General features: G+C 40.2%; 1 protein-coding gene across 2 annotated transcripts in view; it reads right to left on the minus strand.

The window, feature by feature from the left end:
- Nucleotides 1-4,851: 4,851 nt before the first annotated feature.
- The window catches only part of LOC122563717 (transmembrane protein 35B-like), a 58,273-nt gene continuing 43,093 nt past the window's right edge, over nt 4,852-20,031 (minus strand). Inside the window, exon 3 of one of the 2 annotated variants that reach the window (XM_043717845.1) lies at nt 4,852-5,332. In XM_043717845.1, the coding sequence (XP_043573780.1) occupies nt 5,202-5,332 (131 nt within the window). In that variant the 3' untranslated portion in view covers nt 4,852-5,201. Of the gene's footprint in view, nt 5,333-8,775; nt 10,336-20,031 lie in introns of those variants that run through there. The other variant, XM_043717844.1, reaches the window with a different exon arrangement.

Consider the following 20,031-nt stretch of genomic DNA (forward strand, 5'->3'; position numbering starts at 1 on the left):
CTTAATGAGGTGATTTTGTTCAACTTTTTCACAGGTGCTAGATTAAAAAATGATACTGCAGGCAAATTCATTTTATGCAAATAGCAATAAAATCTACTAAATTAGGGCTAGTTGACAACTTGCCACAGATTCATTTTACTATGATACAATAACACTTGTAAACTCTTTGGTTAAATCTTCAATCTTGCATGCTTAATTTATCTTCAAAATGTTTTCACTTACCCCATGGCTCAGCATTAACAGTTTTAAACATGTGCGCTTTGAGTCAAATTGTGACTAGCAAGAAAATTGGGTAGGAATTGATTGATGTACCAGAGGATTCTGAAATGATATGAATTATGGGCTAATGGAGCCTATTTTGTCCAAATCAGTTTCATAATATGATGGCTATCTCTTCTCTCCAAGTATTCTAATGAAGGGTGCAAATAGAAATGTGAACTTGTGCTTCAATTTGCTCCGCTGACTGCGCTACTGTGTATTTCTAGCATCTTCCTACGTTTAATATTCTTCTTGTAACTGCTGTAAAATAAGCTAATTCCTCAAATATGTTAATCATTCAGTCCTGCTGTATGATTCATTCAAGGAACAAAGCTAGCAATTTTCATTAAGTAAAATAGCATAAGGCTACAGGTTTTTTTCACCAACTGCTGATTCAAATTCACATAATGTAGGTCATAAAATATGCCTGAGAGTGACTTTGCTGCTGGAGGAAATCCCCTTTGACAATCACTTCCTGTTCTCAGAGTCTACGATAATCACTATGGTAACCTTCCAGTAACAAGATGTTAAAGAGAGTTGATAATTATAATGCAAAGACAGTGAACCATGTGAAGTACAGAATGAGCAACCTCAGTGCTGGTTATGTCACATATTAGGCTATCATTCAGCTTTCAGACAGTCAATGGTTTCTTGAAATACAAAAAAAAACAATAGTGGGGTTTGGGAGGAGGGAGATTCATTAAGTTTGAAATTGGTTTTACAGTAAGAAAGATGGTCCCTTTGCCAGTAAAGAAAATTCTGAAAAATGCAGTATAAAACATACATTTAAAATAGCCCTCGATCCTGAAACAAGAACGTTGAAACCTCTGAAGATAGGTTCCAAAACTCTGGGGCTAGTTGAGTGGGTATGATGGTGTTAATTTAACATTTTGTCCAAATCAGTTTCATAATATGATGCAGATATAGGATGCTAAGGGTATGGAACCAAAAGCAAATAGGTGGGAAAATAAGTTACAGGTCAGCAAAGGTCAAATGGAACAGTTTAGCAAGCTTAAGTGTTTGAATGGTCTGCTCTAGTTACTATAAATTAGAGGACGTTGTCTTGAAATGATTTAGTGCTCTGGTTAGAGCAGTGCCATGTTCAGTAAGTTCCATTTCACCCAAGTGGACATTTCTGAGTCAGGAAAATAACCTAGAGCCTAGATGATGTCAGCAGGTTCTTGGGTGTTTCCTGTTCTCCTGTCAAGAAACCCACCTCAGGGAGCAAGGAAAATCTCCACAACTAGGCACAGCTAGCATCCTAGCCAGCTGCCACCTTTTGAAGACAAGTATTGATTGAATTTTTAATTGTAACTTGGCCATATGGTGAACTATTGGGCCTATAAAATTTCAAAGCCCACCAACACAAAGCATAGCAACACTGCACTACAGAAGTGCTCATATTTGCATTTGGACAAATCCCCAGAGCAGAAGATGCTTTCCTGTCATTTACATTCCCTTTGTATACATCCACATATATTTGAGAAGATGCTTTCTTGCTCTTCCATTGAGGCTGAATAACATTAAAAGTTGTCTCTCCTTGTTCCAAATCATGAAAATGGTACTTTGGTAGATGTTCCAATCTCATGCCTGCCCACATTTCCCCATCTGTTCATTTGAACACTGGATGGATAAATTCTACGGTTACATGATCCACAACTCAACACAGGAATCACATATTTCTCATCCTTGAGCATACAGACAAGCAGTTCTGAGAAAGGTGAGTTTACACACACAGTTAGTGGTTTCCATTCAAAGTCAGGAAACATCTCTAAAATATGGCTATTGCTCCAAAGGTTGTGGCTGGATTTTACTCTAATACACAAAACAGTGTTTAAAAAACTTTCAGGAAGGCACTCCTCTCTTCAACATTCTTGCATTGAAGACTCTCAAGAACAGTCTCCATCTAAGTAATAAGTAAAATCCAGGAATTTTATAAAATTTTACCTCACAATAAACATAAGTCTGTCGAATTGATGACAGGGAAAAGGTTACTTGGTCTGTGCTAGTCTTTATGTTATGGACTCAATAAGCTGAATCGCCTCCTTCTATGCTGTAACGATTTATTCTACATTCTGTAGACAGCTCCTCCCACCCTTCATAATTTACCCCTTCAATATATCCTGCTATTCCTTTCCCCCCTTGTGTAAGCTCCTGAAATGCACCAATGCTTGTGGCGTTGATTATTGTTGTGATAGCAACCCATATATTCTAATTCCTCTCTGGATAAAAAAAAAATCTCCTCAATTCCCTGCTGGATTTATTTGTGACTCTCACAAATTTATCTTCGTTTTGGCCCAATGGCCAAACATAAAGGACAACGGTTCCTTAACAGGAGACATATGTTCATACATACCTGATCGATTTCAATATCCGGTACAGTCTCTACAGTCTGTACATGACAAAAGCCTTTGTTGAAGAACTACGTTTTCAGATTTCCATAGAAAGGAACATGCAGCAGCAGCATCCTCCACATTACAACATGCAATGCTCTGACTGCAACTGATAATGAATTGGACTGTACTCACATTTGAGGACTCACAAGAGAGGAGAAATGGATGTGGATTATCAGCATTAATGATAAAGCTAAGACAGAGAAGTGAGCATATAATGATGGCTTCTAGTTCTGGTCTCCCTGTAAGTGGAAACATCCATTTCAGTTACAAGTGTCCAAGAGGGCCATTTAGAACAACATCATGCAAACCTTGTTGGGAATTTATTCCATTCAGAGATTCCTAATGTATTATCTTTTAAAACCATCTTATTTTATTTGATTCTGAAAATACAATAATACTGTTTGCACAGATTCAGCAGGAGAAGGTTAACAGAAATGAAAAACATAAAAGAGATACACATTCATGACACAAGTCAGTGAATCACATAAAATAGAATGCTGCTTCCCTTCTTAAATTAGTATATTTGAAATTTAACAATGTATTCCATCTCTTAGCAAAATGAAATGCTATAAGTTTAGTTCAAAGCACCAGGAATATCAGCACAAAAATGAAAACTCCATAACATTCTTTGATATGGAATATTTAAAACACAAGCCATCGTTGTTACTATATCCGTGTTAGAATTAGTATAACATGATATCTGCTATAACATGATATCTCCGTTCTTGTGCAATCCCATGTTAAGAAAATCACATAATAGTAGCAACATTTAAACTAATGGGGGCCGGAATGGTGTTATAACCAATACACACTTTAAAACTGCGCACTTTAGAAAGAGTGTCCGCAATTCAGCAATCATGCTATAGCGAATTTGTATTAAAACACGTGTTACAACAGAACAACCTGTACTTGCTCAATCCCCTACCAGAGCTCTCAAGAAATTTTTATCACAGGTTAACATATTTCAAAAGGTGATGAACGTGTGATGAACAGGCAGAATTTACCTCTTCCACAGCCCTTACTAGTGAGGCAGGGGCTGTTAATCAGGCAGAAAGTAGGGTGGAGACCCATGGCCTTCCCACCTCCACCTAATTAAATTTAGGGCTGAAAAAGCCCATGAGTGACATTCCCAACAATTGAGGGCCTTAAAATGGGCAATTGGTTATCCCATCTCTCCGTCGCTGGCACTTAACAGCAGTGAGAGGGGAAGTCACCATGCAGGAATGCTGAAAAGCAAACTCTGTCAGGTTTATTTGTGGGATGCTGGGGAGTGTTGTCACCAGTTCAAAGGCACTGAATACTTTACCAAGAAGCCCAGTACTGGGAAGAAGGAGAGCGACAGTAGGCCATCCACTTTTCTTTCCTTAAAATACACCTCGCCCCATGTCCTGCGATCTCACCGCCTTTGCAATCTCTATCCCATCCACATTCACCTGTGGCTGCAGCCCCCACTTTGATCCTGGCCTCTAGTGGGTGCATTACAAGCAAGTGTCACTGCTTCTGAAGGGGGATGGGCACTGACAGCAACGGGCAGATGGCAGGCCCTGACTAATTGGTGACTCCAAATTAGTGGGATTTCTAGCCCTGCAATCCTGAATTCTGGGGAAGGTTTGATGCTGGCCATTTCAATGCCTGATGAGTATTTAATACAGCAGGCTTTTTTTCCAATAGAAACATTGCAGAGCTCCCACTCTAGCCAACAGACTAGATCTCTGTCACAAACATTCAACGCCACCATTTATGTTTTCCTGCATTAACACTTCCAAATACAAATGTTGTCCTACTTCTTGTCTGCCTGATAGCTTATTGTATTCTGTTTGATTAATGCGATGACACTTGAACAAAGTAAAATCTTATCAAAAGTGAACTATTATTAAAAATGTTGTACTTTTTCAGAAATACCTTTGGCTGACAGTTTCAAAACTTTTACCAGTATCACTATCCATTAGAATAATTGCAGAAAATTATTTTGCAAATGTTTTGTGTAAAGTACTCAATCTACCTCCTGAAATCTGCAAACATAAAACACATGCCAGACATGTTTACATCTACTGTCTCCATTCCTGTCTGTCAAGCCCAAACAGCCAAAAGAACTGCAGATGCTGTAAATCAGAAACAAAAACAGAAATTGCTGGAAACGCTCAGCAGGTCTAATAGCATCTGTGGAGTTAATCCAAAACGTTAACTCTGATGTCTCTCCACAGATGCTGCCAGATCTGCTGAGTTTCTCCAGCAAGTTCTGTTTTTGTTTCAGTCAATCTATAAACTTTGACATTGAGCTTCTGAACGTCTCTTCCTCTTCCAGACACCAATCTTGTGGCCACACATGTTACAAGAAAACTGTTTACCCCTTCATGATTACACTAAATATTCAATTGACAAAATTCCCGCCTTATTACCAGCTAACCTACTCAATTTTGATCAAAGCACTGTACTAAAGCCCTCGATTGTCATGTCGCACTTATTTTCCAAACGCTTTTAAACTACTGCAAGATCATGTAAGGTTCAAACTGGACCATAACTTCTGAGACTGGAATAGAGCGTTGTTTATTCTTCCTTTTGCTTCCCTTTGTCTCTTCTCCACACATAAAGGAGAAGCAGCAGTAAACCAAGGCAGACAGAAGCTGGAATGCACATGTAAAGGGGTTTCTTCAGCACCATGAGGGAATGAATGGCACCTGCAGTCAAACAAAGACAGTTAAATACTTTAGTGTCAACTTTTTACAAAGGTCACAGCTTCCCCTGAACAACAGCTCCAGATTTTTAATGTAGAAACCATTTTGATAGACTCAAGGGGGGGCAGATGTTCAACAGCCCCAAAGCAACATGTATTAGTTTATCTTTTGTAGTTTCCTCTCCTTTTGAAGGTGCTGCATCATATGGTCCACAGACGCAACAACTTTCTCATTACCTCTCACTCATCTTTCTTGCCTAAGACCAAACCATAGCTACCCAAGTGTGAGAGACACATACACTTTGAGGTAAGATTCACTGAAGAGCAATCAGAGGATGGAACCACAGGCTGAGATTTTCCTCATTGGTTCAGAGATTCAAAGTCAAATAGCATTCCGGCTGAGATAAACTAGCAGGTACAAAACAACAGCAACTTCAATGTGGCTTCACTGTCCCAAATGTGTTGAGGAAGAATTTGAGCAGACAGCCCAAAGCGTCTGGAAACAAAGTTCCCCAAAATATATCATTTTGCTTTCACTGTGTTTTTTGGTGTGAACGTTTCTACCTTAGAAGGTCAATTTGGTTTAACAAATACATTTTGAAAAACTGCATCCCTTGAATTGAATTTGTCTGACTCCATTCCAAGCTGTTCTTAATTGTAAAATGCAGCAGTTCCAAAGAGAAGATGTGTTCTGTGGAGTATAGAGCAGAAAGTGTTTTGTTCAAATGATGAAGTGCTTTGGTCAGACCACAGTCTGAGTCCGTGTTTAGTTTGATTAATGATGTACAAGAATAAGATTCACTGCGTGGAAGCGAGCAGGGTTAACAGGGATTTTCAACTCAGACTGAATCCTGAAGGATCTCAGGATGGATCAGAGTTCTGCCCACTTGGGTGGCTAATCTGATCCTGACCCTTACCTGGGTTCTGTGCCTATTCAGTAATCTTGACAGGCTCCTGCTCGAGTTCCAACATCTGCTGAGAAGCCCCACCTGAGGTAGTGTATAAATTACTGCAATGTGTCAACTGTAATGTATAAGGGCTAGTTGCCTTCCCCGAAAAAGAATGTATTTTCTTTTAAATTGTAGGTTGGTCCTATTTGGCCTTTACACTTTAAATGCTACTTTCGCGTACAATACCAACACTGGGCCCCAGGAATGCATTCCAAGCACCCAGAGCTGTCCTGGTACAGATGACAGTCTGAACCAAAAGTGATATATTCCCAATGTACGTTTCATAGAACCTCTGAAGATACCCTTCATGCTAATCAATCACTTCCAGCCCAGAATGACTGAAAGTGGTAAGGCAAATGGATTGATGGGAAGTCTTTCCAAAGAATTCAGTGTTATGAAAGTCTACAGCACATAAATAATGCCCTTCAGCACACCAAAGCTGTGCCAACCAAAAACAAGAAGTTAATTATCTTAATTCCATTTCCAGCACTTGGACCATAGCCTTGCATGTCTTGGCTTCACAAGTCTAAATACTTCTTCAATATTATAAGGACTTTTTAAATGTTACAAGGACATTTTATCCCTGCCTCCTTGAGATACCCGTAGCACCGACAAAAATTCTGGCTCGTGTTGAGAAACTGAATAACAAAGAAATGTTCAAGAAACTTGTCCTCCTTAGCCTTCAGCAAAACAATGGGGTTTAAAAATACTTTAACTTAGTTTAGAAGTCAATCCAGAGTGGAGTTTAAAGTAAACCTTGAAAGCAGGACACCAGGAATAGGGGCAACATTGCAAATGGCTAAGGTGACAAAGTCTTCACAGGGAGTCAGGAAACTCATGCAGTAAACTTGACCTTGGATTGTAAAGGCAAAAAGTAGAAGTAATTTAAGGTAAAGTTGGAGGCGTGAAGTCAGGATAAAGTGTCATCCTCCTATTTCTTGGCATCTACTTTGGGGGAGCCTTATAATGTTTTACACTCCTTAAACCTCAGCTGAGAATTCTGCCCCTTGCTTCTTCATGAAACACTGCTTTGTTTTGCAAAATGCAAATGCAGCCAATAATTGCCCCATAGCTAGATTTTTCATGAAGGAACTGTATTGGAATACATAGGTTAGTGATGGAGTTCCCTTAAATCTAGATTTACACATCATTTTAGGAAACACACCATTTTACACTGTCAGTCATTTGTACAACTTTACCACAGAGAAAATAGCGTAGACTTGCAGACATGATTTCCTGATGGAACGACTGTCCATCTAATATGGAACTACAAAAGCAGCGCCCAATTTCCAATGCCTGCCTGGTGATGGATGGCAAACCTCAGCTCGGGTGAAGTTCTCTAACTGATCTCAGTGTTCCCAGGTTTGGGCTTTGAGGAGATCAGTATCTGGAAACTATTAAGTCTCTGGCACATTAACTGTCCATCAACTTCTCCTCAAAGTGCCAGAAGCCTGATGGCATTCATTCAGTCCCCCTGTATCTCCCCGGGAGACTAAACAGAAAGGACATGATCAAACTTTAGAAAGGAAAGAAAAATCTACAAAGTGGAGTTTATCCGGACTAGCCTCACCAAAAATGCTGTAATATAATACAGTGCTGATGGTTTCTGTGTGGCAGCTTTAATCTCAGCATAGCCATCAAGTTTATGTTGCAGTTTATGAGGATTCCCTTCCAATGAACAAAAGCCTGAAAACCAAACTGAGCTGTGATCACTTCTGCCACCAATTTTCTGAAACAAAATAAAAATTGTGGACGTCACAAATTTAAAAAGGCTAATTGTACTTTTTCTTTTAATTTGTATATTTTCAGCACCTCATGTTGCCATTCAGTTTGAGAATGAATACATCTAACTTCAAAAAGGAAAGAAGCTGGAACTCCAATCCTAAATCATGTTTTCCAGATGGAATCCGCGATTAATCAGATCTGTTTATGAATTCTTCTTTGAGTTTCAAGGAAGTTAGTAGAAATTCCACACTGGTCAGCCCTCAAGCAAAAAAGTGGGACTTGGCTTGTTGGCAAGCATATGAGATGAAAATTTAATTTCACGGGCCCTCCTCCTGAAATGGCAAAGGGTAAATAACTTCAAAGGCTATCTCTCCAACAGTGCGATGGAGAAGGCACCCAGTTCCCAATCACTTGGAGAGTGCAGGTACAACTCTCAATCACTAGAACACATCAGTTTATCTGCACCATGAGTGACATTGCTGCCAACACAGGAACTATTTGCAAACATGACCATCACTGACTCCACACATTGCTGATAGATTCCTCCGTAATATAAAAAGGAGAATACAATCCCCTCTGAGGCATTCTTCTGTTGCCTGACTACCAAAATAATCTTACTCTATAGAACTGTCTTCTAAAACTCAAGGTCACAATTAGGACTCGTCAAAAGGAATTAATTGCAGAGTTTTATAGTGTGTTACTTTTTTTTAGTAAAACATTTTATTTGCTTTTCAAAAATGCAAAATAACACAGTAAATACAGCATGCAGCAGTAAGAGGTTTTTACAGAAGAATGGAATAAAACAAAGATGATTAAACTTAAGTCAATCTGTAGCATAGTAAAGCACATTAAAGTAAGTAAAATGGAGGGGCTGCTTTTCTAAGAGTATTTGTACTTTATAAGGTCTTAATGGGAAAAGAACCAGTGTTGGAAACATGGCTGAAAGTGACAGGAAAATCCATAAGATAATTAAGTCACAATAGCGAACTTGAAAAAAAGCTATGGTTTTAACATATGAACCATCACTGTTACTTCTCCAACTATATTAAAATTAACATCAAATACAATCTCGCCCTGTATAAAGTGGCGTGTTTGCAGTGAGTTACACATTCAATCCCTCTTGACACGTCCCAAGGATTTCTCAACATAGGTTTGACATGTCAGATAGTGAAGAAATCCCAGTGAATGATAGTTTACTTACACTAACACTTCAATAATGTGACCTACTTTTTCCACTCTCAGACTGCCCAATATTAAGCTGTTTGATAAATGAAAATATATTTCAACACAGTAAAACTTGTTTTCATTTAGCACCTTTTTCTCTACCTCAGAACTTCCAGAAGTATTTTACGCCCAATGTGATATTTTGCAAAGGGTATTCACTACCAAAACGGGGAGGCCAATTGACCTACAGAAAGCTCCTGCAAACTGCATTGTTAATAACGAGATAACTTGTTGTACTAATATTGCTAGAGTGATTAATATCAGCCAGGACAGCAGACAGAACTCCTTGACCTGTTCTTCAAACAGTCCCCTTGGATCTACTACCTCTACTTGTGACAACAAATGGAATCTGGCATTTTATGTGTAAGACAATGTTTCAGACAGCATGGGCACCCTCAGCGCCACATTGAAAGAACTCATGCTCAGTTCTTTAGTATGGGGCAATAAAAGGACAAACATCTCAGTCAGTGGCACAACTTTTACCAATTGAGCCATAGCTGACATCAATAAAATAACAAAAGTACACAAAGCAAAAATAGATCATACCCCAGAACATGATAATACCTGTAAATGCTTTCGGCTGTCCTCAGTTTACAAATTCTTACCAAGTTATTTCCACATTAAATAGTTCACTGAAAATTATTTAGAAATGTTTCACTCAACAACAATTGTATACCTACTGAAAGCTGGATAAATCATAGACCAACGGTGTCTACGATTGGTAATTTCAATTCTATCAGTCAAACTATTAGCAAAGACATTCAGAACCTGAACGTCCCTCTCTCTTCCAGACTCCCATCCCATTTATTTCTTCATTTCTACCAACTTATTCCCAGCTGACATTCTGAACTCACTGTATTAATCCCCTTCAGTAGGTATTTGGTACATATTCTCCTTTTACTTTGACAGTCGGCATGACTAAGAGACTAAGCATGGTCCAAGCTGGTCCTTCATGTTTAGAACTAGTTGAGTGTTGGTTACTGTTTCTTCTGTTTGTCTTTGTCTCTTTCCCAGATATAGAGGAGTGTCAGCAGTAAAAACAGGCAGCAGGCAGCTGGAAGACAAGCCTGGAATTCTTCCTTTAAGACTAAGAAGGAATACAGCTCACCTGCAGAGTCATAAACAAAAAGAAATTAACTAGACCACTGTTGCAGACCAGTCCAGAGCCCCTTACAGTGTTTGAAGAAGGTAGACTAGACTTTAACTTTTTCTTACTTTAAAGGAAAATGTAATGTGCTGTGTTCCAGAGCAATTACTCAATGTTAAGCAAAACACTATTTATTCAACACTATAGTTCAAATGCACCAAAAAAACTTAGAATAACAACGCTATTGGAAAACTTAGAAGAATAATAGGTAGAGTAACCTTTACTAATTAACTGTTCCAATATAGTAGCATCCCATCAACACACCCTTGAACAAAAAGAAAAATTCAGATTTTCTCACACGCATCTCCTGCAATAGGAAGAGAGACCCCAGCTTCTAGATGTGACCAGAAGGGAAAAAAAGCTTCGACTTCTTCAAAACCCCAGCAGCTTCTGCTGAACCTAAAAGCTAAAACAAATCTATCAATCCTGGTGTGTGAGAGCTTGCCATACACATCCAGGCTGCTTCTACTTTTCCAACTTTAAAAACAAAACCCCAAGGCCTCACAAGCTGTTTACCTTACAACAGACAGTTCTGCGCCTCTTGTTTGATCTCTCTCTTGAAAGAAACCAGGACAAATTACACTTCTTAAAGCCACAGCATTGTCATAGCTACTGCCGATCTTTTTACCTGGACAGAACTTTGGGCTTTAAACACCTATGGCAAAGAGGCTGCTCATTCAAGGAAGATCCCATCCAAAACCACACTCAACATTTTTAGGTATTTTTCCTCCATCGGAAGGTACATTGTGGGATATGAACATCAGTAGTGTCAAATTTCTTGTTACCTTATTTTTCTTTATGCTTAAATGTAGATCAAAATTGGCAGCACGGTAGCTCAGTGGTTAGCACTACTTGTCTCACAGCACCAGGGACCCGGTGCGACTGCCTGTGTGGAGTTTGCACATTCTTGCTGTGTCTGCGTGTGTTTCCTCCGGGTGCTCCAGTTTCCTCACACAATCCAAAGATGTGCAGGTCAGGTGAATTGGCTATGCTAAGTTGCCCATAGCGTTAGGTGTGTTATTCAGGGGTAAATATGGGGTGGGGGAATAGGTCTGGGTGGGTTACTCTTCAGAGGGCTGGTGTGGACTTGTTGGGCTGAAGACCACGTTTCCATACTGTAGGGAATCTAATCTAATCTATAGGTGTTGGCCAACTACAGGAACTTCAATGAAAGACTATGCAACGAAGCCCAACTGCCTCCAGAATGACTGGATCGTGATCAGGGTTGATAACCGCAACTGGTATGCACAGCCTTGGTTGAGAAAAGATGCAATAGCAAAACAACTTTACTTACAGATGAACATAGCTTCACAGTCAGGCATCAAATCCAAGTATGGTTAAGAAGGAATGAGTTAGGGCTAATGCAAAGCTTTATTGAAAAGGTAAGTTATAGCATAAGCTGAAAATGGAAATTTCCTGGTGCATATGGTTCAGTATTAAACAAAGTTGTAAAGTCAAATTGCAAGAGGTAATGCATTTGTCACAATCACATAAATGACACAGTATAAAGTAATTTGATGAGGAATGTTTGCTCTGGATTGAAATTTGCCATTTTGGATATTGTAAGCAACCTTTTTATTAAATATTTGTATTGGAAGATAAACAAGATTTCACAAAATAATATTTCAATGGAAGTTGAAGCAGCAAAGTATTCTATGACAATGGCCAGTCTGCACTCCTTGCAAAGGGCAGCATTCTGGTTTACAGTGAGGAGATTAACATCATAACCTGGTGACAAACAAAGCACCTAGCCTTCCCTCTAGAGTCACCAGTAACTCAGTCATTCTGACAACTACTTTTCCTGTGCAGATAAAATTATGAAGAAATAAAGTATCAATGTCTACAAGATACTGGACCACAGCTTGTTGCATAGAGTCTGGAGTTCCCCTCCAAAAATCAGACTGCGTCCTGCGCAAAAAAAAACATAACTCTTAGGTTCTTTCATTGTGACTTAGTAGAAGCAGCCAGATTTAGAGAATATTATTAATAAGGTTTTTTTAACCAAGAAAACATCCAAATAGAAGATTGAGATTCGTGGCAAATCAATGATTAGTTGAAATCAGGGGACAGTTGAGAAATGGCACAGTACCAAAAAAAACCCTGTAACACCTCCTGACGATGGGACACCAATGTAGGATTAAGTGGCATTTTCGAATGATTGTGATAAAACTGTCCTGAGAAGGCTTGACTGTGCAGCTTTAGAATATGAAGTAAATTTCAAACTGCGATATATTTTGGATTCTGAAATCTTGTCCAAAGCTGCTGTTCACAATTTGAAGAGCTAATTCCAACTCCTGAAATCATACCAACAACATTTTCTGTTTCTTCTATGCCAGATAATCAGAGTGAATTTATGAGTAGACCTCTTGGAGATAGATCTTCAGAGTTGTTCAATAAAGTAGCAAATAATCGACTTAATAGATAATTATTTATAACTTGCTAATAAAATAACTGATGCACAAATTCTTAAAAAGAAGCAATTTTACGCGATATAGTTCTGTTCCTCAGAATGGAAACAATAAAACAAAAATCAGCCAATCTTGTCATGACTGTAATAGTGATCCAACAAAATTTTACAAGCAGTTAACGTGCTACTCAACCTTAACCAACGCTAGCAAGCAGATTAAATATCATTCATCTCATTGTTATTCACAGGACACTGCCTGACTCAGGTTTGCCTGCTAACTTTGTCTACTAACTTGGAAACTTTTCATCAGCATGATCTGTTTTAATTACTGCCAAACAAAAACCTGTGCAGTGCTAAAATTTAATGACCATGATTTCCTGATGGAAAGTCATTTGTTGCTGTTGTGTGGACAAGAATTGCACACCGGGACCATGTGAAAGGCCCAACGCAAATGAGTCCACTGAAACTGCCTGCTAAATCCAAACTTCCAATGGGCAATTAACCAGAGTCCAAAAAAGTCGTCAACTTTGAGTCAGACTTGAAGACTTCAGAGGGTTCACTTAAATAGTTAGTCAGGAAAAGTTAGAGAGATTACATCTGCTGCAATTTTGAACAACTTTTAAATTGACATCACCCCCACTTCCCCATTCCCCACTGCCCATTTGACACTTTCAAACCAACCTTCTACTGCCTCCACCCTGGCTCCCACCCCTCCATGGACCCCACCTCCAACCCAACCTCACCCAACTCTTCCCCTGCTCCCCAATGGACTCACTTGACTGCCCCAACTAACTATGAGATCCAACTGCACCGAATTTACACTATGCCTTCGCCCACTTACTTGACACCCTTAAGAATCCACCCTGACTCTCCTCCAGCCTCCTGGCGTGTACCTTCCATCCATCTGGCATCCTAATCTATCATTCACCTCCCTCCTTCCCTCCTCAGTAAGCTTACATATTTTTTGTGGGCGGCACGGTGGCACAGTGGTTAGCACTGCTGCCTCACAGCGCCCGAGACCCGGGTTCAGTTCCTGCCTCAGGCGACTGACTGTGTGGAGTTTGCACATTCTCCCCGTGTCTGCGTGGGTTTCCTCCGGTTGCTCCGGTTTCCTCCCACAGTCACAAAGATGTGCAGGTTAGGTGAATTGGCCATGCTAAATTGTCTATAGTGTTAGGTAAGGGGTAAATGTAGGGGTATGGGTGGGTTGCGCTTCGGCGGGGCGGTGTGGACTTGTTGGGCCGAAGGACCTGTTTCCACACTGTAAGTAATCTAATCTAATCTAATCTAAAACCTTCTCCCAGTAGTTGTTGTAGTCACAGTATGCTTTGAACTTCTAAGCATGACGTAATGGCACCTTCTGCTACAGAAGGGGTGTTGTCTCGGCACTGATCCACTCTGCTGCAGCCTGTGTAGATTCCCAGACTCAAGTGCACTGTTTTAACTGCAAATGCTCCTGGTCTGCAAGTCTGCCACCAAACTCCTCCGAAGCTAAGTGGCCAACATTTTGTCAGATCTGGGTTGGAAACAGGGATTCCAAATCAGATGTAAAGATTCAGGCCAATGTTTAAAATGTTCCTTCAGGTTATTTTACTTTCTCTCTATCTTGCATTCTGCACAGACGTTAGGATTGATTCAACAGTTCCAACTGTCTCAAGGAAATGTGAAACAGAGTTGTGCTGAAATTCTTCAGCATAACCACCTCCCCACCCCGGTTCTTGAGCTCCCGGCTGAGGCTTGCAAGGTGTTGACAGTGGCACCTGATTTAAATGGGACAGGAAGGCACATGTAACACTCTCGCTCATCTCCAACCTCTGCCTTCCTGACACTCCAGAGAACGAAGAGGATAATGACATTGTCCAAGCCCTTAACACATGATCCCATCAATCCTTACTCAGGGATTCAATCTTGGAAACAGCTTCCTTTTAATTCTTTATGTTTCCTATCTAGTCTTGACCACGTGGAAGACACTAATGCCTGAGAAGGCTGGCATGCTTCCTACCCTCAACATGCCAATATCCAGTACTGTACCAGATTCTCTTCTGAACTAAGTTATGATGGCAAAACTGCTAAAATGCCTGTGTATCCATAATACCATCTCAGATTGGAGATGTGAAATGCTTCAATTTGTTCAAAATGGAATTACAAGTGAGATCTATTAGGTTGCTAGTTTAGACACCATCACTGGTAGTCATTATATCTGAACAAATTAATGGCAGTAGTAGAGAAGCTATTCTTCCCGCACCTGACTGCACCGCTGTGATGACCTGCAGAAATCAGGATTAGTAACACAAACACAAAATACTGCAGATGCCAGAGATCTGAAATCAGAACAGAAAGTGCTGGAGAAACTCAGCAAGTTTGGCAGCATTTGTGGAGAAAGCCACACAGTCACTGTTTATGGTTGTAGCTCTATTAGCAGAACTAATGAAAAATCAATGACCTGAAAGCTTCATTCTGCTTTTCTCTTCACAGATGCTACAAAGAGCTGCAGGGTTTCTCCAGCACTTTCTGTTTTAATTTCAGATCAGGATCTGCTTCCTTTACTAAAACATTGACCGTGGTGTGGAAGATGCAAAGTGGGGTGTCAGCTTGATGGATTAGCTTCCCAACGTTCAAGTGTTCATATTCCTGTCACGTAATTCTTGTTTATTTGCAGTGTCAACTTTTTCAGAATGATATGATCACTTCTGCGATTTTGGTTAGTCAATTCACATCCATGTCAGAAGTTACGCTTCTCACGTACTTTCCACTCAAAATGGGTTTTTTACTTTGGTGGTAAGAATTGGTTAAAACCTGGCAGAACTTTTCAACCACATTAGCACATTTCAAACATTCTTTAAAAAAAGACTTCTGTTCACCAAGCCTCTCGAACTAGCTTATTACGAGAATGCTTGGAATCAGCGAGGTAAACAGCAATTTCCTTTACATGATAAATGAAACCACAAGCAAAATTCTGTGTACAGTAATAGGCATCATGTTGAAATGGGCAATCACATCAGCTTTCCTCTGTGACTTGACAAACTTCAAATCATTTCCCATCTAAAATGTATAGTGGATGAAAAATTACTTGACGTATACCATGTGGTTATATGTCTGGTCCCATTTCTTATCTGCTCTTGTTCACTTGAGTATTTGCAAAAGTTATTAAAATTAATGGCTACTTCAATTCTACCTCATTCTACATTAATTAACAACTTCAATATTCCGAGGACGAGTCACTCAACCAGAAACATTCTCTCTGATTTCTTTCCACAGATGCTGCCAGACCTGCTGAGCTTTTCCAGCACTTTCTATTTTTGTCTCTGATTTACAGTATCTGCAGTTTTTTCGGTTTTTATTAACCTTTAATATTGTATTGATAAGCTTTTAAATTTACTGTTTCCAATTTCCCTCAGAGTAACAGAACTGCAAGCACACTAAACTCCTTGCTTTGATCACTTGACATCTGTAGACGAATAAATCTAGAACATTAAATGTCAAAATAAGCTTAGCGAAGTTTGATAAAAAGTCATGCATTTTCTAATACACTTAATTTTCATTAAAAAAGTTGAATCAATCAGTCAGTTGATCCATGACAATCCTGTGATATTCGGTGGGGGAGGGGAACGGCGGAAATGCTTTAGTTCACTGGATTTACAATTACAACATTTAAAAGGAACCTGGAAGGGGGTATGAAAAGGAAGGCTTTAACGAGATATGGGCCAAGTGCTGGCAAATGGAACTAGGTCAGATTGGATGTCTGGTTGCCATGAACAAATTGGTCTGAAGGCTCTGTGCTGTGTGACTCTATGATTCTATGATTGCTGGGGCTGGACAAAATGAAGTGGAGTTACTCCAGTACAGCAAGTCCCATCAGCCTCTCAATTTCCCTACGGCAACGTTTGCACAATACTGTGGATGCTGGGAATCGGAAATTAAAGACTGAAAATGTTGGAAATGGTCAGCAGGTCTGACAGAAGCGATGGAGAGAGATAAAAAATTAATATTTCACTTCTTTTGATTGTAGTGGAATGTCATCGATGTGAAAACCATGTTACATGATATTTGAACACATTGATGGTCCCAACATCATGAAACAGGGATTCTTTATTCCACTGGCATCAGTTTACTACAAACATGAAGGGATTTACTTGGAATTAAACCTGTGGTCTACATCTAGTTGAGGAATTTGTCTGGATGATCATTTTCCTCATGCTGCCTGCTTCCCTTTCCTCCATAAAGGGTCAATTCAAATGCTGCCGTGGCCCTGCTCAGTACGTCCTTCACCATTGCGACATGCTGCTTGAACTGCCCTGCTTGGTGTTCTCCCTCGCTGTCGGTGTCTGCTGCTCTAAGTTCTGTCCTACACAATTTCTCCAGTCTGCATTTACACAGCCAGCCAAAGTGTTCTTCCAAATTTGGCTGAAGACATGAAACTCATCAAAGAGTGTGGTGCTGGAAAAGCACAGCAGGCCAGGCAGCATCTGAGGAGCAGAAGCCCTTCACCAGGAACGGCTTATGCCCGGACCATTGATTTTCCTGCTCCTCAGATGCTGCCTGACCTGCTGTGCTTTTCCAGCGCCACACTCTTTGACTCTGATCTCCAGCATCTGCAGTCCTCACTTTCTCCTCCTTGAAGACATGAAACTACTTGCTTATCTCAGATATAAAGAATATGGCAACATTTCTACAATCCCTGTCAGTGAACATAACTTTTACTAGGCTACAGAACACATACCTTAGCTCTGATCCAACAACATCTGATCTGCAGCAAGCTGTACTTAAAGGCTCATAAAAACTGGGTTTTTAATTCAGCCTCACCTGACAGACAACTTATTTGTTGAAGGTGATGTGAACAACATTTGTGAATAGGGTAAATAGACAGAGGCAATTGCAGTCATATTATTCAATGTTTAGATAGGGAACAATCTCAAAGGTAAGCACAACATGGTTGAGAGAGAGAGAATGAGAGAGAGAGAATGTTTAAGGAGCTTTTATGTTGGCTAACAACCCGAGAGCTAAATCTGAGAAAGCACTGGAGCTGCAATGAGATCAATCCAGAAGACACCAGAGGAAGCAGCCACATCCCAGGGAGGAGGAGTTTGGAACTACAAAGGGACTGAGTCACTGAGTAGCTGGAGACAAGTCTTCGCCACATAATATCATGTGACTGCAACCAAATATAAGGACCTTAGTGTTCAATGTAACACTTGTAGAAAAACTCCAAAACAATACAACAAAAACCCGGGGCCGCTTTCATGCATCTGTGGTCAGCACTACAAACGTGGGACTTCATTTGAATATACAGGTCAGCCTGTCAGACCACAGCACAACCTCAACAAATGTTACCGTTATCCTTAATGCACACTGGTCCTGGCTATGACCCTCAATAAATGGTCCCATTCCCACCAATAAACACAGCCATGACTCCATTCATTATATCATTCTGTGGGTCTCTCCCTCCGCAATACAGCCATGAACCCCCTCGACAATCAACAAATGTAGTAATGACACCCCCCTTGATAAGCAGCCCGTGACCCCTCCATCTATAAACATGGTCATACACCCTTCAGTAAGCATGTTTGTGATTCTACCTAATAAATAATACTGCACCTCAATGAACACAGTTGTAGCCACTCTCCCCCTGACAAACACAGCCAGGAATCTTAGTCAGCTCTTTTAAAGTAGAGAAACCATTGAAATAACATAAAACTGGAACTGTGATTTAATCTTTTAATGTATTGATCCTGAGAACAGCTGAAATATTTCTGTAGCAAATCAAAACTGTAAGAGGTAAACTAGTGCTTGATTTACTTTGTTTCATTTGATTAATGCACACTGAAAATTTACAGATGTTTTGGGTGTTTAAAATGAAAGGCGGTTACATTCTGACAGCTGGAAATGTAAATGGATCACCTGCAGCTATGAGGGCAGAGATGGAAGATTTTGTCACACAAAGAGACACAGGACAGATTTGACAGTTAAATTATGACATGCAGGGGACAAAGTAGCTGGCCTGTTTGAGATTTTCCCCTTGTGCACCATCTGTTAATATGTAATTAATGCTTTGTCAAAGTTCCCTTGATGCAGTTGTTTAATGCAATACTTTAGTGTGAAAGTAGAAATCTTTCTGGTTTAATCCCTGACTGGGTTGAGTTTCCTGATCTCAGACTGAGCTCCTCAAATGCCTTCATTGTTGCCAGATTTTCTGCTCCTGATAGATAATCCCCAGCCCTACAATATTAATAATGTCCCCTTGGGCAAAGTCTCATAGGGTTGCATAGAAACGTACATTAGTGCGAGTGTGCATCCTCTTGAGGGTTAGTTTGGGAAAATATTAAATATTTAATACCAAGGAGATCATTATGCTAATGTTGTCAATCAATAAATTTTGTGCTGAGGCGAGATGAAAGAAAAACAGATTCTTTTTAAGAACTGGTATTAATTGAAGGATAAATATTATAGACAACAGGTGCAGGAGTAGGCCATTCTGCCTTTCGAGCCTGCACCACCATTCAATATGATCATGGCTGATCATCCTCAATCAGTATCCTGTTCCTGCCTTATCTCCATAACCCTTGATTCCACAATCCTTGAGAGCTCTATCCAACTCTTTCTTAAGTGAATCCAGAGACTGGGCCTCCACTGCCCTCTGGGGCAGAGCATTCCACACAGCCACCACTCTCTGGGTGAAGAAGTTTCTCCTCATCTCTGTCCTAAATGGTCTACTCATATTTTTAAGCTGTGTCCTCTGGTTCGGCACTCACACATCAGCGGTAACATGTTTCCTGCCTCCAGAGTGTCCAATCCTTTAATAATCTTATACGTCTCAATCATATCCCCTCTCAGTCTTCTAAACTCAAGAGAATACAAGCCCAGTCGCTCCAGTCTTTCAGTGTAAGGTAATCCCGCCATTCCAGGAATTGACCTCGTGAACCTACGCTGCACTCCCTCAATAGCCAGAATGTCTTTCCTCAGATTTGGAGACCAGAATTGCACACAGTACTCCAGATGTGGTCTCACCAGGGCCCTGTACAGCTGCAGAAGAACCTCTTTGCTTCTATACTCAATCCCTCTTGTTATGAAGGCCAGCAAGCTATTAGCCATCTTCACTACCTGCTGTACCTGCATGCTTACCTTCATTGACTGGTGTACAAGAACACCCAGATCTCTTTGTACTGCCCCTTTACCTAAATTGATTCCATTTAGGTAGTAATCTGCCTTCCTGTTCTTGCCACCAAAGTGGATAACCATACATTTATCCACAT

Source organism: Chiloscyllium plagiosum, chromosome 27, assembly GCF_004010195.1.
Source record: "Chiloscyllium plagiosum isolate BGI_BamShark_2017 chromosome 27, ASM401019v2, whole genome shotgun sequence".
Taxonomy (NCBI): Eukaryota; Metazoa; Chordata; class Chondrichthyes; order Orectolobiformes; family Hemiscylliidae; genus Chiloscyllium; species Chiloscyllium plagiosum.